The sequence below is a fragment of the Mus musculus genome, chromosome 2 (genome assembly GCF_000001635.26).
Source record: "Mus musculus strain C57BL/6J chromosome 2, GRCm38.p6 C57BL/6J".
In the NCBI taxonomy this organism is placed as follows: Eukaryota; Metazoa; Chordata; class Mammalia; order Rodentia; family Muridae; genus Mus; species Mus musculus.
In genome coordinates this window covers 21,774,217-21,795,068 of record NC_000068.7, presented here as the reverse complement: position 1 = coordinate 21,795,068, position 20,852 = coordinate 21,774,217, and the positions used below count along the sequence as shown (strand labels likewise).

At 39.3% G+C, this 20,852-nt stretch overlaps 1 protein-coding gene and 1 pseudogene across 1 annotated transcript in view; one reads left to right on the top strand and one right to left on the bottom strand.

The window, feature by feature from the left end:
* Gpr158 (G protein-coupled receptor 158) overlaps window positions 1-20,852 on the bottom strand; it is a 462,978-nt gene that overhangs the window by 35,476 nt on the left and 406,650 nt on the right. The window contains exon 7 of the mRNA NM_001004761.1: window positions 11,767-12,005. Coding sequence (NP_001004761.1) covers window positions 11,767-12,005 — 239 coding nt within the window. The remainder of the gene's footprint in view (window positions 1-11,766; window positions 12,006-20,852) is intronic.
* Gm24886 lies at window positions 14-136 on the top strand (annotated as a pseudogene).

Sequence of the window (20,852 nt, the reverse complement as noted above, 5' to 3'; positions counted from 1 at the left end):
AATATAAGAAAATCCTGCTCCTAGAGGCATTGTTGCTGTGTCACATGTGTGTCAGTAGGTGGCAGAGAGGAGAGAGGCTATGTCTATGCTTGGAGTTCTGATGTATGAACATCTGAATGACAAGCAGCCTAACATTCCCTGAAAAACGTGAGTCTGAGACAACCACCAGTGTGGTGCCAGGGGCCCTGACAGGGAGCTAACCTGAGAAGACTGCCAGTCCTGCACCACGGAGGCCCTGACTGGCTCCCATGATGGGGAGCAAGCTGGAGCATAGAAGACCACAGGCCCTTGGGCAGGAATAAGCCTGAGGCAGAAGAATCTTGCAAGGGGCCACTTTGGTGGGCCAGGCAGAGAGTAACCCCAAGAGGATCACTAGTCCAGCATCATGGGACTTGAACAGGCATCTAGCCTGAGGTGACTACCTGTCTGTTGCCACGCAGATGGGAAAGGGGAAGACAGACCATGCCAGAAATGACCCATGTCTGTTGCTATAATGCATGAGCAGGGCATAGAACTCCTGAGATGACCCCAGGCACTCAGGGACTCCAGGCAGCACAAAGCAGATCACCGAAGTGGTGCAGAAATGGAAGAGAAAGAGAAACAGAAGGATGTAGGTGGGCACAATGAAGAGAAGCAGAACTGGAGGTGTGTGAGTTGTGAGGAACAGCCTGATATGGGTAGCTGATGATGAAACTTGGCACCATGATGGGGCCCTGGCCTGTGCTGCTGAGGGCCAGGGGGCAGGGGCACGTCTGGGTCCATAGCCTGAAGTAACAGGGGTGTTTTAGCACCAAAGACTAGGTAGATGTTGCTGGTCTGAGCTGCATCCTGAGGACATGTTGCTGTCTGAGAGCTGTGCAGAGCGGGCCCTACCACTCATGTGGGCATTGTGGGAGAGATGGTCCTGGGGCATGAGAACAGGTGAGCTGAGCCTGCCCCTAGTCAGCTGAAGTACTCTGGAAAGCAGGTTCCACACAATTGTGGGGGATTGCAGGTGAGCCAACATGAAGATACCATCACAGAAGAGCTGGTCCTGCCCCTCGTCTCCTGTGTGGTACCATGGGTGAAGGAGAGAAGCTGTCCTCCCCTGTCCCCGCCTCATGATTATGAGAGAAGGAGAGCTGGGCTGCTCCTCACCAGCTGTAGCACTCTGTAGAGAAGGCCCTGCACCTCACCTGGGCAGACAGTAGAGTGGCCCTGGACTTGGGGATTATGGTTGAGCTGGCCCTGATGGCATGAGTGTAGGAGAGCTGGCCTTCCCTCCTGTCTGCTGTGCAGTGGTGCAAATGAGGGAGAGACACCTTCCTCCTCTCCTTTATCCCGTGCCATCTATGGTAGACAAGAGATCTGGCCATGTCTGTCACCAGCTATAACACTCAGGAGAGATGGCCCTGCATGTCATTGCCTGGACAGCAGGGTAGAGCTTGTCTGGTTGCGGGGGTCGCTGGTGAGCTGGTCCCAAGATCAGGAGAGCAGGTGGGCTAACTAGCACAGATACCTCTCAGGCCTAGATCCAGGGCTTCAAATTGGCCCACCCCAACATCTTCCCCATCAATGAACTGCTAGAGAGCATGAAGGTATACTGTAGATCCAACTCCACAGGATCTCCATGACCCAGGGTAACAACAGGATATGCAAAAGGAGCCCCACTGAGATTCCAGTATAGACAGTGTAGCAGAAGCCGAGCCCCACTGAGATTCCAGTATAGACAGTGCAGCAGAAGCCAGAGGCCTCATACCAGACCAGTGAGTCATTGCAATGAACACTTGTAAAGAAAGAAGTGTGGACAAAAGGAACACTGTGGGATACACTGTACATACTACACTTCCACGATGACATTTTTTTTCTCTGTTGTGGGAAGGCTGCAAGGGGGAAGTATGTATGTATGTATGGGTGGGATGAGATGAGTAGAATTGGGGTACACGATGTGAAATTCATAAAGAACCACTAAAAAGTTTTTAAAAAAATATTATGAGGAAATGACTCTCTGCTTTGGTTACCTTGAAAAGTACCAAATAAAATGCTCAAGGCCGAGTAAAAACTTAATACTTAATACAATGTCTTCTTCTTTGTGTCCATACTAAAGCCAAGCCCAGAATTGCTTTCTAGCTTTGCTGCTTGCTTTTCTTGTGAACGTTAAATTGCTCAAAATATATTATCACTACAGCTATGTCCACACTTACATGGCTTCATCTGCATCTTTACAGTATCAGGTCTATAAATGTCCGGAAATACTTTGCTAGGAGAATACTTCCTTGTTAATCTACAGTTCCAGTAAGAAGTATTCTCCTAGCAAAGTATTTCAGCTGCCTTCCATTCTTTTTCTTTTTGTATCTTTGGAAATTTAGTTTAAAATAGCTCATTAATAAAATGTCTTTTATATTTCCCTTTCTTATTTTGGGAAATAAAATGGGGGAAAGGTCAGGAAAGTAACTTGTGCTTTGGGTCTGAGTCATGATATCACCATCCCATTTTACTGCATCATAACTTTTACCACCTCCAAGTAGCATGCCTTTGTCATTGGATACTTGATTCCCAGAGAATTTTCTATTTTTTTCACTTTTTTTATTAGGTATTTATTTCATTTACATTTCCAATGCTATCCCAAAAGTACCCCACACGCTCCCCCACCCTCTCCCATTTCTTGGCCCTGGCGTTCCCCTGTACTGAGGCATATAAAGTTTGCATGACCAAGGGCCTCTCTTTCCTCTGATGGCCGACTAGGCCATCTTCTAATACACATGCAGCTAGAGACACAAGCTCCGGGGGAGTACTGGTTAGTTCATATTGTTGTTCCACCTATACAGTGGCAGATCCCTTTAGGTCCTAGCTCCTCCACTGGGGACTCTGTGATTGATCCAATAGCTGACTGTGAGCATCCAATTCTGTGTTTGCTAGGCCCTGGCATAGTCTCACAAGAGACAGCTTTATCGGGATCCTTTCAGCAAAATCTTGCTAGTGTATGCAATGGTGTCAGTGTTTGGAAGCTGATTATGGGATGATAGATGGCAGTCTCTAGATGGTCCATCCTTTCGTCTTAGCTCCAAACTTTGTCTCTGTAACTCCTTCCATGGGTGTTTTGTTCCCAATTCTAGGAAGAAGCAAAGTGTCCACACTTTGGTCTTCATTCTTCTTGAGTTTCATGCGTTTAGCAAATTGTATCTTATATCTTGGGTATTCTAAGTTTCTGGGCTAATATCCACTTATCAGTGAGTACATACTGTGTGAGTTCTTTTGTGGTTGGGTTACCTCACTCAGGATGATGCCCTCCAGGTCCATCCATTTGATTAGGAATTTCATAAATTCATTCTTTTTAATAGCTGAGTAGTACTCCATTGTGTAAATGTACCATATTTTCTATATCCATTCCTCTGTTGAGGGGAATCTGGGTTCTTTCCAGCTTCTGGCTATTATAAAAAGGCTGCTATGAACATAGTGGAGCATGTGTCCTATTTACCAGTTGGAACATCTTCTGGATATAAGCCCAGGAGAGGTATTGCGGGATCCTCAGGTAGTACTATGTCCAATTTTCTGAGGAAACGCCAGACTGATTTCCAGAGTGGTTGTAAAGCTTGCAATCCCACCAACAATGGAGGAGTGTTCCTCTTTCTCCAAGTCCTCACCAGCATCTGTTTTCACCTGAATTTTTGAATCTTAGCCATTCTGACTGGTGTGAGGTGGAATCTCAGGATTGTTTTTGATTTGCATTTCCCTGATGATTAAGGATGTTGAACATTTTTTCAGGTGCATCTCAGCCATTCGCTATTCCTCAGGTGAGAATTCGTTTTTTAGCTCTAAGCCCCATTTTTTAATAGGGCTGTTTGATTTTCTGGAGTCCACCTTCTTGAGTTCTTTATATATATTGGATATTAGTCCCCTATATGATTTAGGATAGGTAAAGATCCTTTCCCAATCTGTTGGTGGCCTTTTTGACTTATTGACGGTGTCTTTTGCCTTTGCAGAAGCTTTGCAATTTTATGAGGTCCCATTTGTCGATTCTTGATCTTACAGCAAAAGCCATTGCTGTTCTATTCAGATAATTTTCCCCTGTACCCATATCTTCAAGGCTTTCTCCTACTTTCTCCTCTATAAGTTTGAGTGTCTCTGGTTTTATGTGGAGTTCCTTAATCCACTTAGATTTGACCTTAGTACAAGGAGATAGGAATGGATCAATTTGCATTTTTCTACATGCTAACCTCCAATTGTGCCAGCACCATTTGTTGAAAAATGCTGTCTTTTTTCCACTGGATGGTTTTTGCTCCATTGTCAAAGATCAAGTGACCATAGGTGTGTGGGTTCATTTCTGGGTCTTCAATTCTATTCTATTGGTGTACCTCTCTGTCGCTATACCAGTACCATGCAGTTTTTTTTTTTATCACAATTGCTCTGTAGTACAGCTTTAGGTCAGGCATGGTGATTCCACCAGAAGATTTATTATCCTTGAGCAGAGTTTTGGCTATCCTAGTTTTTTTGTTATTCCAGATGAATTTGCAGATTGCCCTTCCTAATTCATTGAAGAATTTGTTTGGAATTTTGATAGGGATTGCATTGAATCTGTAGATTGCTTTTGACAAGATAGCCATTATTACTATATTGATCTTGCCAATCCATGAGCATGGGAGATCTTTCCATCTTCTGAGATCTTCTTTAATTTCTTTCTTCAGAGACTTGAAGTTCTTATCATTCAGATCTTTCACTTCCTTAGTTAGAGTCATGCCAAGGTATTTTATATTATTTGTGATTATTGAGAACTGTGTTGTTTCCCTAATTTCCTTTTTTTAAAATATTTTTTATTACGTATTTTCCTCAATTACATTTCCAATGCTATCCCAAAAGTCCCCCATACCTTCCCCCGCACTCCCCTATCTACTCATTTCCACTTTTTGGCCCTGGAGTTACCCTATACTGGGGTATATAAAGTTTGCGTGTCCAATGGGCCTCTCTTTCCAGTGATGGCTGACTAGGCAATCTTTTGATACATATGCAGCTAGAGTCAAGAGCTCCGGGTTAATGGTTAGTTCATAATGTTGTTGCACCTACAGGGTTGCAGATCTCTTTAGCTCCTTGGATACTTTCTCTAGCTCCTCCATTGGTGGCCCTGTGAACCATCCAATAGCTGACTGTGAGCATCCACTTCTGGGTTTGGTAGGTCCCGGCATAGTCTAAAAAGAGACAACTATATCAGGGTCCTTTCAGCAAAATCTTGCTAGTGTATGCAATGGTGTAATAGTTTGGAGGCTAATTATGGGATGGATCCCTGGATATGGCAGTCTCTAGATGATCCATCCTTTTGTCTCAGCTCCAAACTTTGTCTCTGTAACTCCTTCCATGAGTGATTGTTTCCAATTATAAGAAGGGGCAAAGTGTCCATACTTTGATCTTCATTCTTCTTCAGTTTCATGAGTTTTGCAAATTGTATCCTATATCTCGGGTATACTACATTTCTGAGCTAATATCCACTTATCAGTGAGTACATATCATTTGAGTTCTTTTGTGATTGTGTTACCTCACTCAGGATGATGCCCTCCAGGTCCATCCATTTGCCTAGGAATTTCATAAATTCATTCCTTTTAATAGCTGAGTAGTACTCCATTGTGTAAATGTACCACATTTTCTATATCCATTCCTCTGTTGAGGGGCATCTGGGTTCTTTCCAGCTTCTGGCTATTATAAATAAGGCTGCTATGAACATATTGGAACATGTGTCCTTCTTACTGGTTGGAACATCTTCTTGATATATTCCCAGGAGAGGTATTGTGGGATCCTCCGGTAGTACTATGTCCAATTTTCTGAGGAACCACCAGACTGATTTCCAGAGTGGTTGTACAAGCTTGTAATTCCACCAGCAATGGAGGACTGTTCCTCTTTCTCCACATCCTCGCTAGCATCTGCTGTCACCTGAATTTTTGATCTTAGCCATTTTGACTGGTGTGAGATGAAATCTCAGGGTTGTTTTGATTTGCATTTCTCTGATGATTAAGGATGCTGAACATTTTTTCAGGTGCTTCTCAGCCATTCGCTATTCCTCAGGTGAGAATTCCTTATTTAGCTCTACGACCCATTTTTTAATAGGGTTATTTGATTTTCTGGAGTCCACCTTCTTGAGTTATTTACATATATTGGATATTAGTCCCCTATATGATTTAGGATAGGTAAAGATCCTTTCCCAATCTGTTGGTGGTCTTTTTGTCTTATTGACAGTGTCTTTTGCCTTTGCAGAAGCTTTGCAATTTTATGAGGTCCCATTTGGCAATTCTCGATCTTACAGCTTAAGCCATTGCTGTTCTATTCAGGAACTTTTCCCCTGTACCCATATCTTCGAGGCTTTTCCCCACTTTTTCCTCTGTAAGTTTCAGTGTCTCTGGTTTTATGTGGAGTTCCTTGATCCACTTAGATTTGACCTTGGTACAAGGAGATAGGAATGAATTGATTCGCATTCTTCTACATGATAACCACCATTTGTGCCAGCAGCATTTGTTGAAAATGCTGTCTTTCTTCCACTTGATGGTTTTAGCTCCCTTGTTGAAGATCAAGTGACCATAGGTGTGTGGTTTCATTGCTGGGTCTTCAATTGTATTCCATTCCACTATACCAGTACCATGCAGTTTTTAGCACAATTGTTCTGTAGTACAGCTTTAGGTCAGGCATGGTGATTCCACCAGAGGTTCTTTTAACCTTGAGAAGAGTTTTTGCTATCCTAGTTTTTTTTTTTTTTTTTTTTGTTATTCCAGATGATTTGCAGATTGCTCTTTCTAATTCCTTGAAGAATTCAGTTGGAATTTTGATGGGGGTTGCATTGAATCTGTAGATTACTTTTGGCAAGATAGCCATTTTTACTATATTGATCCTGCCAATCCATGAGCATGGGAGATCTTTCCATCTTCTGAGATCTTCTTTAATTTCTTTCTTCAGAGACTTGAAGTTCTTATCATACAGATCTTTCACTTCTTTAGTTAGAGTCACGCCAAGGTATTTTATATTATTTGTGACTATTGAGAAGGGTGTTGTTTCCCTAATTTCTTTCTCAGCCCGTTTATCCTTTGTGTGTAGAAAGACCATTGACTTGTTTGACTTAATTATATATCCACCTGCTTCATTGAAGCTGTCTATCAGGTTTAGGAGTTTTCTGGTGGAATTTTTAGGGTCACATATATATATACTTATCATATCCTTTTCCAAAAGTGATATGTTGACTTCTTCCTTTCCAAATTGTATCCCCTTGATCTCCTTTTGTTGTCTAATTGCTCTGGCTAAGACTTCAAGTACAATGTGAATAGGTAGGGAGAAAGTGGGCAGCCTTGTCTAGTTCCTGATTTTAGTAGGATTGCTTCCAGCTTCTCACCATTTACTTTGATGTTGGCTACTGGTTTGCTCTAGATTGCTTTTATCATGTTTAGGTATGGGCCTTGAATTCCTGATCTTTCCAAGACTTTTATCATGAATGGGTGTTAGATTTTGTCAAATGCTTTCTAAGCATCTAAGGAGATGATCATGTGATTTTTGTCTTTGAGTTTGTTTATATACTGGATTACGTTGATGGATTTCCATATATTGAACCATCCCTGGAATGAAAACTACTTGGTCATGATGGATGATTATTTGATGTGTTCTTGGATTCGGTTATCGAGAACTTTATTGAGGATTTTTGCATTGATATTCAGGGAAATTGGTCTGAAGTTCTCTATCTTTGTTAGATCTTTCTGTGGTTTAGGTATCAGACTAATTGTGGCTTCATAGAATGAGTTGGTTAGAGTACCTTCTGCTTCTATTTTGTGGAATAGTTTGTGAAGAACTGGGATTAGATCTTCTTTGATGGTCTGATAGAACTCTGCACTAAACCCATCTGGTCCTGGGCTTTTTTTTTTTTTTTTAAATTGGGAGACTACTAATGACTGCTTCTATTTCTTTAGGCAATATAGGACTGTTTAGACCATTAACCTGATCTTGATTTAACTTTGGTACCTGGTACCTGTCTAGAAACTTGTCCATTTCATCCAGGTTCTCCAGTTTTTTGAGTATAGCCTTTTGTAGAAGGATTTGATGGTGTTTTGAATTTCTTCAGGATCTGTTGTTATATCTCCCTTTTCATTTCCAATTTTGTTAATTAGCATGCTTTCCCTGTGCCTTCTAGTGAGTTTGGCTAAGGGTTTATCTATCTTGTTGATTTTCTCAAAGAACCAGCTCCTCCTTTGGTTGATACTTTGAATAGTTCTTCTTGTTTCCACTTGGTTTATTTCGCCCCTGAGTTTGATTATTTCCTGCCATCTACTCCTCTTGGGTGATTTTGCTTCCTTTTGTTCTAGAGCTTTTAGGTGTGTTGTCAAGCTGCTAGTGTGTGATTTCTCAAGTTTCTTTTTGGAGGTACTCACAGGTATGAGTTTTCCTCTTAGAAATGCTTTCATTGTGTCTCATAAGTTTGTGTATGTTGTGGCTTCATTTTCATTAAACTCTAAAAAGTCCCTAATCTTTCTTTATTTCTTCCTTGACCAACGTATCATTGAGAAGAGTGTTGTTCAATTTCCACGTGAATGTTGGCTTTCTATTATTTATTTTGTTATTGAAGATCAGCCTTAGTCCATGGTGATCTGATAGGATGCATGAGAAAATTTCAATATTTATGTATCTGTTGAGGCTTGTTTTGTGACCAATTATGTGGTCAGTTTTGGAAAAGGTACCATGAGGTGCTGAGAAGAAGGTATATCCTTTTGTTTTAGGATAAAATGTTCTGTAGATATCTGTTAGATCCATTTGTTTCATAACTTCTGTTAGTTTCACTGTGTTCCTGCTTATTTTCTGTTTCCATGTTCTGACCATTGGTGGAAGTGGTGTGTTGAAGTCTCCCACTATTATTGTGTGAGGTGCCTTATGTGCTTTGAGCTTTACTAAAGTTTCTTTAATGAATGTGACTGCCCTTGTATTTGGAGCTAACATATTCAGAATTGAGAGTTCCTCTTGGAAGATTTTACCTTTGATGAGTATGAAGTGCTCCTCCTTGTCTTTTTTGATGACTTTGGATTGGAAGTCAATTTTATTAGATAGTAGAATGGCTATTCCAGCTTGTTTCTTCAGACCATTTGCTTGGAAAATTGTTTTCTAGCCTTTCATTCTGAGGTAGTGTCTGTCTTTTTCCCTGAGATGGGTTTCCTGTCAGCAGCAAAATGTTGGGTCCTGTTTGTGTAGCTAGTCTGTTAGTCTATGTCTTTTTATTGGGGAGTTGAATCCATTGATTGTAAGAGATATTAAGGAAAAGTAATTGTTGCTTCCTATTATTTTTGTTGTTAAAGTTGTTCTGTTCTTGTGGCTCTCTTCTTTTTGGTATGTTGAAGGATTACTTTCTTGCTTTTTCTAGGACGTGGTTTCTGTCCTTGTATTGGTTTTTTTCTGTTATTTTCCTTTCAAGGTCTGGTTTCGTGGAAATATAATGTGTGAATTTGGTTTTGTCGTAAAATACTTTGGTTTTTCCACCTATGGTAATTTAAAGTTTTGCTGGGTACAGTATCGTGGGCTGGCATTTGTGTTCTCTTAGTGTCTGTATAACATCTGTCCAGGACCTTCTAGCTTTCATAATCTCTGGTGAAAAATCTGGTGTAATTCTGATAGGCTTGCCTTTATATGTTACTTGACCATTTTCCCTTACTGCTTTTAATATTCTATCTTTATTTAGTGCATTTGTTGTTCTGATTATTATGTGTTAGGAGGCATTTCTTTTCTGGTCCAGTCTATTTGGAGTTCTGTAGGCTTCTTGTATGTTCATGGGCATCTCTTTCTTTAGGTTTGGGAAGTTTTCTTCTATAATTTTGTTGAAGATATTTGCTGGCCCTTTAAGTTGAAAATCTTCATTCTCATTTACTCTTATTATCCATAGGTTTGGTCTTCTCATTGTGTCCTGGATTTCCTGGATGTATTGAGTTAGGATCTTTTTGCATTTTGCATTTTGCATTTTCTTTGATTGTTGTGCTGATGTTTTCTATGGAATCTTCTGCACCTGAGATTCTCTCTCCCATCTCTTGTATTCTGTTGCTGATGCTTGCATCTATGGTTCCAGATTTCTTTCTTAGGGATCCTTTCTCCAGTGTTGCCCCACTTTGGGGTTTCTTCATTGTGTCTACTTCCCTTTTTAGGTCTAGTATGGTTTTGTTCATTTCCATCACCTGTTTGGGTGTGTTTTCCTGTTTTTCTATAAGGATTTGCAACTCTTTAGCAGTGTTCTCTTGTATTTCTTTAAACGAGTTATTAAAGTCCTTCTTGATGTCTTCTACCATCATCATGAGATATGCCTTTAAATCTGGGTCTAGGTTTTCCAGTCTGTTGGGGTGCCCTGGAATGGCTGAAGTGGTAGTGCTGGGTTCTGATAATGGTGAATGGTCTTGGTTTCTGTTAGTAAGATTCTTACTTCTGCCTTTCACCCTCTGGTAAACTCTGAAGTCAGTTGTTATAGTTGTTTCTGGTTAGAGCTTGTTCCTTTAGTGATTCTTTTAGCCTCTATCAGCAGACCTGGGAGACTAGCTCTTTCCTGAGTTTCAGTGGTCAGATCACTCTCTGCAGGCAGGATCTCCTCTTTCAGGGAAGGTGCACAGATATTTGGAGTTCAGACTTGCCTCCTGGCAGAAGATGAAGGCCCGAAACAGGACCTGTCCCAGAATCTGTTAGCTTCTGTAGTCCACACTCTTTCCTGTGCAGACTAGTCTCGGTGGAGTCTGGGAACCAAGATGTCTCTCGCAGATGCTCAGGTAAAGCCCTCCCGGGTTGGACGGACACCTATCATCTGGCAGGGAACATGCCCGGATGTCTGGAGTCTGAAAAGGGGGCTGCCTCAGAAGCTCTGTGGCTCACGCCTGTCCCAGAAGCTGTTAGCTTCTGCAGTCCACACTCTCACCTGTGCAGGCTAGTCTCGGTGGAGTCCGGGAACCAAGAATTTTTTTAGAGGTAAGTAAGTATAGGAAAGATAAATTAATCATAAATTTCGACAGTCAATTCTTCACCAATGTAGCCTCCCCCAGCCTTTAGCAGGCTGGCTCAGACATGTTCTGCCACTGTGAAGGAGAACACCTAGAATGGAGTCTTCTGACCTAGATAGGTCTATTTTCTGCTACCTGTGCTCTTCTCCAAGATGCTGCTACCCACTGAGAGGCTGAACCTGTCTTCCTGTGATGAGCAACAGCCTAGACCAAATGCTGACAGGCTGGCAACAAAGCGTCAAGAGACTGGCCTGGCAGGGGATGGGCCTTCCCCCTTTATAAGCTCAGACTCTTAGTAAACTCAGGGGTCTTGATCAGAATTTTGTCTTGGTTTGTTATTTCTCCAACCATCTTTTCTCCATATAGCCCCAGCCTCCCTTCCAGGAACCCAGTTCGTGTGTGCTGCAGGCAGCTACATACCAAGACTAAAGTTGGATCAATATCATAAGACCTCTGTAAAGAAAAATTCCAACATTCTTATTGTTTCTTACCACCCAAGAACATAAATCAAGATGGTGGCTACTGTTAATCAGATAGAGACCAATCAGCAATGTCTCTGCACATAGATGTTGCCTTTCTTCTTCACATTTCTCTGTTCTTTTTACTTAGTTGCATTTGTTTTTCAATAAAGGAACAAACCTTTGAAAAATAATGAGTTTTTGTTTGCATTCCACATATCATTCTTATCATTTTCATTTTTCCAAATCATATTAAAAGTCTTTTAAACCTAAGGAACAGGCTTGTCAAGGCTATTGAGAAACGTACAAGGTAATCATGCAACCATGCAAAGGACGTAGTAGCCACATACCAACTGCTGTCATGTAATCCCAGCGGTCAATGAGGCACATATTGAAGGTGAGGTGATCAGATGTTTGCCCTTGGCCAACAAGCAAAATATCCCGCTCCAAATTCTGGCACATAGAAGAAGTCCAGCCAACAAGAAACCAAAACACAACCAAGACTATTACTGCCAGCATCCTCATGACCCGACCACCAGTCATGTATGGGATTCTTTGTGCTGTTCGTGAAAGGAACACCTTCAAAACCCTGGAAATAAAGAAGATCAGAATGTGAAGATAAACCAGTCAGAAGGAAAAGCTTTAAAATATGGTATTTTAAATCTTAAGAAACTTAGGCCCAACTAAAAATCACTTCCACAGTTTTACAACAAGAAACCCACAAACACTATTGTTCATATTTTTTAAATTAAATTTAGCTTTTATTCTAATATGATTTTAAGTCAAATCTTCCTGAAGCCTGTTGCTTGTTTCTATAAAAACATCACTTCTGGTATTTTTCATTCAATATGGGTTCTTATGGCGGTTTTATCATGCTAACAAAATAATACTGTATCACAAAAATAATTATAAAAGATAATTTAAACATTAGGTCAAGTCAGTAAGGTCATTTTGTTAAAAAGGTTAGATTGAGTGTTTTTAATGTGGGTTGTTTTGTTTTTTTGGTTTTTTTGTTTTTCCTTGTGCAATGTTTCTTTTCTGTAAAGATGGCTCAAATAGCTACGGTGAGGAATTACTACATTTGATTCCTACCTAATTAAGGCAGAAAGGTAAAATTCTAGTTTTACTCTACTAACCCATCCACTCTTCAATTTAATGTCTAGGGTATTCTCAGATTACTTTAACCTTTCTATTCTCATTTTGATAAGTCATCAGAGCTGTAAGCTGAAATTCAATGCCAAGCAGCAGGTCTCCAATGTACACCACACAGCCAGTTCATTTCCATGTTTTTGTAGAACCTTCTAGCATTATCCAATTCTTGTCTAGTAACTGGCAATTGAGTTCTCACTGCTGTGACGACAACTGGTTTTTCTGCTACTTTCTGTAAGTTTGCTGTTTCAGACCCAACTAATGGCTATTATTTTTATATTATAGGATAGAGTTAAGTATTTAGTTATATATGATCATGAGATACAATCAAATATTTTTATAAAGTCTGTCTAAAATGAATTTAAAAGCTGCTAAAATATGATTATTATCTTAGGGGAAAGTGAAGAAACTATAACACATAGAGGCAGTCAGTAAACAGATCTAAAACAATTTTGTACTCAGGTTACTCTCATGTTAGAAACCAATATTTTCATCACAGTGTAGGAGGTAAGAAATCCTACTGACTTATGCCAGAAGAACAATAAATTGTCAAAGAAGAGATTTTATATAAAGAAGACTGGTGAATTGTTATTTGTGTTTCATAATTCCAGCCTTAATGCATTTCCTCTTGTCTTTAAATAACTTTACCAATATGTGGACCAATTATGAACCCCAACTGTTTTAGATTAAAAACCAAACCTTCTATTATAATTAGCAAATAAATAGACCCATAAGAACTGTATAATACAAGTGATGGAAACTTACTGAAATTTTTTTTCTTTTTTTTTTTCTTTTTAATAAAAGAGACTTGCAGTCACTAAAATAACAGAATTGCTTCTCTCTATAGCAGGGAAAATGTGAAACTGGGGATGACTGCTGTTCAAAGGACAATCTTGACTCTTGTTGGTCTTCTTTTTTTTTTTTTTTTTTTTTTTTTTTTTTGGTTTTTCAAGACAGGGTTTTGCTGTATAGCCCTGGCTGTCCTGGAGCTCACTTTGTAGACCAGGCTGGCCTCGAACTCAGAAATCTGCCTGTCTCAGCCTCCTGAGTGCTGGGATTAAAGGCATGCGCCACCATGCCTGGCTGGTCTTCAATATTTTACCAAGGGCAGAGATGGTGGTTTGAATAGGCATGGCCCCATATGTTTGAATGCTTGGCCTATATGAAGTGGCACTACTGGGAGATGTGGGCTTGTTGGAATAGTTATGGTCTTGTTGGAGGAAGTGTGTCACTGTGGAGACTGGCTTTGAGGTCTTATATACTTAAGTTTGGCTTACAGTGGTAGCACCTGTCTGTTGCCTGCAGATTAAGATGTACAACTCTTCAGTTCCTTCTCCAGCACCATGTCTGCCTGTACACTGTATGCTTCTCACCTTGATGATAATGGATTAAACCCCTGAATCTTAAGCCAGCCCTAATTAAATGTTTTCCTAATTCTGTGGCCATGGTATCTCTTCATAGTGATAGAAACACTAAGACAGCAGAAAAAGAAAATTATTCTAAACTCTAGTTCACTCTTCCTTTGAACATCTGAAATTAACTTTAATGAGAAGCAGTAGCAATCATGTATTAGCCTTCATGCAAGGCAACATGGGAAACAGGACAGGATTCTAATCTTCTGGAACACAGCTTCAGTCATGGGTTAGAAGCCCCTGTGGGAGTCTGTACCTGTGAGGATAGTGAAAATTTGATAAGACTATAGGGTTTTTGAACTTGCAACAACTGAAAAGTACCCCAAAGTCAAATGTACCTTGAATTTGTGGTGTTTCTGGCCATGCTTGCCTATGTTGCCCAGCATCATTAAAGCAGCTTCAGTGCTGGCCCTGAACACAGAACATTGTTCAGTTTGTACTGTGCTTGCTTTCACACCATGTGACACAGGCCAGTGCTACCAGAAACAGCTAGGCTCAGAGCAAACCTCTGCATGCTGTGAACTTCAGTGTTTTTTACAGCACTTTCGAGTTTTCTTCACTTGCAGAAACAATGGCTTAAATATGGCAAACAAAAACTATTAGTAATTCTAGTGTCATTTTTCTTCATGTATCATATTGGTAAACCTTGAGTTGTCTTAGAATAGTTCTAAAAAATTATTTTTTGAGCTGCTGACTTGGACTTTATAAAAAAAAAATCATGAAATGACCTTTTCCTTGGGATTTGGATAAAATTTTTAAAAGTTTCTGAAATAGCCCTAAAACACATGTTAGCTATTTAGTCATTTAATTCATAGCTCTGAAAATTTGAACTTTCACTGCCAACAATTATAAAATCAAGAGCAACCTGGATAAACAGTGAAGATATTCTATGTCCTGTGTTATCAAATATGTAAGCAAGATTTAATTCTTTACACAAACAATAAGCAAGTATACTCATTTAATTAGTATCATTATGTAATGTTTATCTTTTTACTTATTTATTTTTCCTTTTTGAGACTTTTATACATGATGATGTATTTGCATCCTTTATACCTTTGCCTCTCCCTATCTTCAACCACCCTACCTTCCCTATTTCCTCTCAATTTCAGGATCTCTTCTTCTTTCATTGTTAATCCTACACACATACTCTACTGAGTCCATTTAGTACATGATTTTAGGACTGACCACGTCGGATAACCTATCACCTCTAGAAAAGACTGAGTCTCCCTTTCTCAGCAGCCATTGCCTGGAACTCAATGGTGTGGAGCCTTGTGACATTTCCCCACCCATATTGGCATGTCAACTGGTGTCATAATTATCTCAACTGGTGTCATCATAAATGTTACTGTTTCTTTTAGGCAACCATGTTGCTGTGATTTCATGGGAGCATTTTCTTGTTGTGTCTAGAAGACACTACCTAACAGCAGGTACCCTAGTTCCTTAGCTTACAATCATTCTTCTCTGAATGTTTCTGAAATTTTACCCCAGTCTTAGGTGTAAGGGTTGGGGTGTAGATATATTAACCATAGCTAGACACCCACAGTTATATATTATTTTCTTTTTGGCTCAGTAACATTGTCTAGCTGCTGCAAAAAAACACTTCATTAATGAGGGGTTCTCACATATCTGTGGATATAAGAATGCATATTTAAAATGCAATTGGGAATTATTGTGATTTAGGAAAGTGGCAGTTGTAGGTTCTCCTGTAGGATCCATGACCACAATAGCCACATGTAGCTGACTATAATTCCAGTGCCAGGCTTGACTTTCCTTGTGTTGAGCACAACGTAGGTCCAATTAAACAGCTGCTGCTAAAGCTCAAGATAAATGTGTCACTGTTGCACCATTGGGAATATCTTGTGAGCTGGTCTTTGCTGGAGTGTAGGCTCTACAGCTGGGTAGGTCTGTTGATTGCTTTACCTCCTTGGCAGATTATATAATATCTTAGGATACCGTTAATGATAGTTCTCAGGAAGGAGGTTTCCAGAACAGTTCCAGCTCAATACTTCAAATCCTTATCTGAAGTATGTGGGTGGTGTCTTCAGAAATAGGGTTTTACCTTCAAGTTCTGGGAGGCAGACAAGAACAACAGCAACAGACTCTATTGTTTTGGGAGTCTCTTGGATCCTGGTTTCTAATCTTTAATAAATTGTAAAAATATATGTATACAGAATAGTTATTTTAATACAAATTTTTGAGGCCAGTGAGATGACTCAGCAAGAAAGGGTACTTGCCACCATGTATGGTGACCCAAGTTCCATTCCTGGGACCTGCATGGCAAAAGGAGAGAACCTGGTACCAAAAATTGTCCTCTGACATCCACATACACATCATGGCATGTTGATACCCACACAACATACACACAAATACATACACCAAATAATAAGCAAGTAAGTTAATTAATTAATTAATTAATCAATTAATTAATTAATTTTTTGCTGGGTGCCAGGGATAAAGCACAGGACCACTGTATACAAGGTATTTCTGTACTGCTGCCATATATCTATTCCCTTAATTTCATTATGACTCATTATAAGTAAATTAAATACCTATACCTAGCTATACCTATATACATAGGTTTGTATAAAAAAATTCTTATATAGAAAAAGGCCATACATAGAAAAAGTTTGTCTAGCTCTTTTTTTTAAAGCTTGCAATCTAACTAGAAATTGTTGCTATTGTATGAAAGTCTCATGAAAATCAATGGAGGGAATAAATAAATTGTTACCATATGAAACAATATGTATTCATGGATTGTACGTAGCTTGTAGATCTACTAACCTAGTGAAAAACCTGGTGTTGGATCCGAGCCTTGCTGGGGATCTATACTTTGAAATAGCAGAACGCAACAAGATGTAAGGAAATGCTCTAGTCCTGGGAACAACGTAGAGGAGAAGGCGGAGACAGGGAGCTATCCTGAAAATAACTGATGGCGACAGGTTTGTAGGAGGGAAAGTTAGAGCTAAATGCCCCTTGACATTAACCCAGGACTCCAGGTGTTTTGCAAGTTACTGCAAGGTGTGTGTGTGTGTGTGTGTGTGTGTGTGTGTGTGCACATGCTCTCAAGTGCAGGTATATGTACAGGCCAGCAGTTGATGTTGGGTGTCTTTATTGATTGATTGATTGATTTTTGTTGTTGTTGTTATTTAGACTGACTGACTTGTAGGATCTGCCTACCTCTGCCTTTTCACCCTGCTTCCCAACACTGGAGTTACAGATACATGCCTGGCTTTCACATTAGTGTTGGGAATCCAAACTCATGTCCTCATCTGGTAGAGTATCAAGCACTCTACCAATAGAGCTATCTCCTCAGCCTCATTAATCAGATGAATTTTTGATCACAAAATAAATCAAAATGGTGTGAGTTTAGACATCTTTTAATAAAGAAATTCCATGTCTAAATTGCTAGAAATACTTATGTTTCGCAAATGACCCTTGGCTACTCATTGTACAACCTGATAATTCAAGATTGTTAGAAATCCCATAATCTCATATCTAGAGAGGAAAACACAAACAGCAAAACAATGCTCAAAATCTCCCCAGCTCTGCTTTTATAACTTTCAAATAAAAGGAACCATAACCGCAAAAATATAAACAGCTTACAGTGCTGACCTTGTTACATGATATAAGATGCATTTCTACATGTACCTTAGAACAAGGTGAGAAATTTTTGTCTTTTAAACACTGATCTGTTGCTATAAGTTGACTCTTAGAAACAAAATTTGAAACATGGTTTACAAAATATGGATTTGTGTGAAATATAGCTAAAGAATTACACACACACACACAAACACATACATACACAAACACAGACACACATATATGTATACACACATACATAAAGACACACATACACACATATACATACACAAATACACATACACACATAATGGAAATGGCATGTGTGTGATCTTTTCACAGGTAAATTTTTCCTTGAAATTTGTAATTAAAATAAAATTACATTATTTCTCCATCCTTTCTCCTCACTCTTCTTTCCTGTTCCCCCTCCCCCATTCCTTCTCAAAGTCATAGCCTCTTCTTCCTTTACTTACATATATACATATATCTCCATAAATAAATATATAAATATAATTGGTGAGTTCATTCAGTATTGTCTGCATGTGTGTATTGTTGTGCATATGCAAATATAATTTAGTGTTGTACTAGATAACCATTTAGGGGCTCATCCTCTGGAAAGACTAATCCCCTCTCTCTAGTAGTCTTTAATTGTCTGTAATTTTTATTCATCTAGGGGTGAGACTCCAGACCATCTCTCCTATCCACAGTGATATGACAAATTGGTGATTTAAGCAATAACATGGTCAGAATTTCACATATCCAGCTATACAAAGGATAATAGATGGAAAACTCCAACACAAGGAGTGAAAGTATACCCTAGAAGAAATAAGAAAATAATCTTCTAACAAACCCAAAAGAAGATAGCCACACAAGCATAATTCCACCTCTAACAACAAAAATAACAGGAAGCAACAATCACTTTCCCTTAATATCATTTAACATAAATGAACTCAATTCCACAATAAAAAGACTGGATATGTAAACAGAATCCAGAATTGTGCTGCATACAGGAAACACACTTCATTGACAAAGACAGATACTGCCTCAGAGTAAAAGGCTAGAAATCAATTTTCCAGGCAAATGGTCCCAATAACCAAGCTGGAAGAGCTATCTAATATTGAATAAAACTGATTTTCAACAAATGTTATCAAAAAAGATAAGGAAGGACACTTCATGCTCATCAAAGGAAAAATCTACCTAGATGAACTCTCAATTCTGAACATCTGTGTACCAAAAGCAAGGGTACATTCATAAAAGAAACTTTAATAAATCTCAAAGCACACATTGCACCTCACACAAAAATAGTGGGATACTTCAACACCCCACTCTCAGCAATGGACAGATTGTGGAAACAGAAACTAAACAGAGACATAGTGAAACTAACAGAAGTTATGAAACAAATGGATTTAACAGATATTTATAGAACATTATACATTCTTTTCATTACCTCATGATACCTTCTCCAAAATTAACCATATAACTGGCCACAAAACAGGTCTCAACAGATACAAGTACATTGAAATAATCCTAAGCATCCTATCAGATCACTACAGACTAAGGCTGGTCTTCAATGACAACAAACACAATGGAAAGCCCACATACACATGGAAGCTGAACAATGTTCTACTCAATGATAACTTGGTCAAGGAAGAAATAACGAAAGAAATTAAAGACTTTTTAGAATTTAATGAAAATGAAGGCACATCAAACAAAATCTTATGGGACACAATGAAAGCAGTGGTAAGGGGAAAACTCATAGCTCTAAGTACCTCCAAAAAGAAACTGGAGAGAGCATACACTAGCAGCTTGATAGCTCACATGAAAGCTCTAGAACAAAAAGAAGCAAATACACCTAAGAGGAGTAGACTGCAGGAAATAATCAAACTCAGGCCTGAAATCAGCCAAGTAGAAACAAAAAGAACTATACAAAGAAGCAACAAAACCAGGAACTGTTTCTTTGAGAAAATCAACAAGATAGGTAAACCATTTGCCAGACTAACCAGAGGACACGGAGACAGTATCCAAATTTAAGAAATCAGAAATGAAAAGGAAGACATAACAACAGAAACCAAGGAAATTCAAAAAAATCATCAAATCCTACTACAAAGCCTATTCTCAAAAACAAAAACAAAACAAAACAACAAAACAAAACCAATATACAAAAAATGGAAAATCTGGATAAAATGGACAATTTTCTAGACAGATACTCAATACCAAACTTAAATCAGGATCAGATAAACCATGTAAAGAGTCCCATAACCCCTAAAGAAAAAGAAGCTGTCATTAAAAGTCTACCAACCACCAAAAGCCAGGACCAGATGGGTTTAGTGCAGAATTCTATCAGAACTTCAAAAAAGACCTAATACCAATATTCTTCAGACTATTCCAAAAAATAGAAAGAGAAGGAACATTATGCAATTCTTTCTAGGAAGTCACAATTATGATTATACCTAAACCACCCAAAGATCCAATAAAGAAAGAAAACTTCAGACCAATTTGCCTCATGAAATTTGATGCAAAAATAACCAATAAAATTCTCTCAAACAGAATCCAAGAACACATCAAAACAATCATTCACCATGGTCAAGTTGGCTTCATCCTGGGGACCCCAGTAGAGGACTGAGGGGAAGGACTGAAGGAGCTGAAGGGGCCTTATCTAGCATCAATGGGAGGGGCAGCCCTTGGTTCAGTGAAGGCTTGATGCCCCAGTGTAGAAGAATGCTAGGGTGGTGAGGTGGGAGTGGGTAGAGTGGGTAGGTGAGTGAGGGAGCACCCTCATAGAAGCAGGGTAAGGGGGGATGACTGGGGGTGCAGAGGGGAAATTGGGAAAGGAATAACATTTGAAATGTAAATAAGTAAAATAACCAATTAAAAATAAAATACAAAAAGAGGAATACACAACGTGCACTTTCATCTTTCATTATTGCAGGCACACACACAGGCACACAGACACTCAGACATACAGATACACACGCACACACACACACATATATAAAAAACAAGCATCCTTTTTAGTGTAAAGAGTACCTGTTCCTACTTTCTCAGTGTGCATTTGTATTTTGAGCTCACACAACTACTCTCAGAGTTTATAATAAGGTCAACATCACATCCTTCCAGTATCTACCTGACACTTTTCTCTCCTCACTCTGTGGACTTTCCTGCTCTTGATATGGTATGTGTCTATTATGATTTCCCTGTCTTCCTGTAGTTTCTTTCCAGTTTCCTCTGTCTCCCTTCCTTTCAAGGACCTGTAAATGTCACTTCTTAGATTCTTATTCTACACAACAAACCTAGGC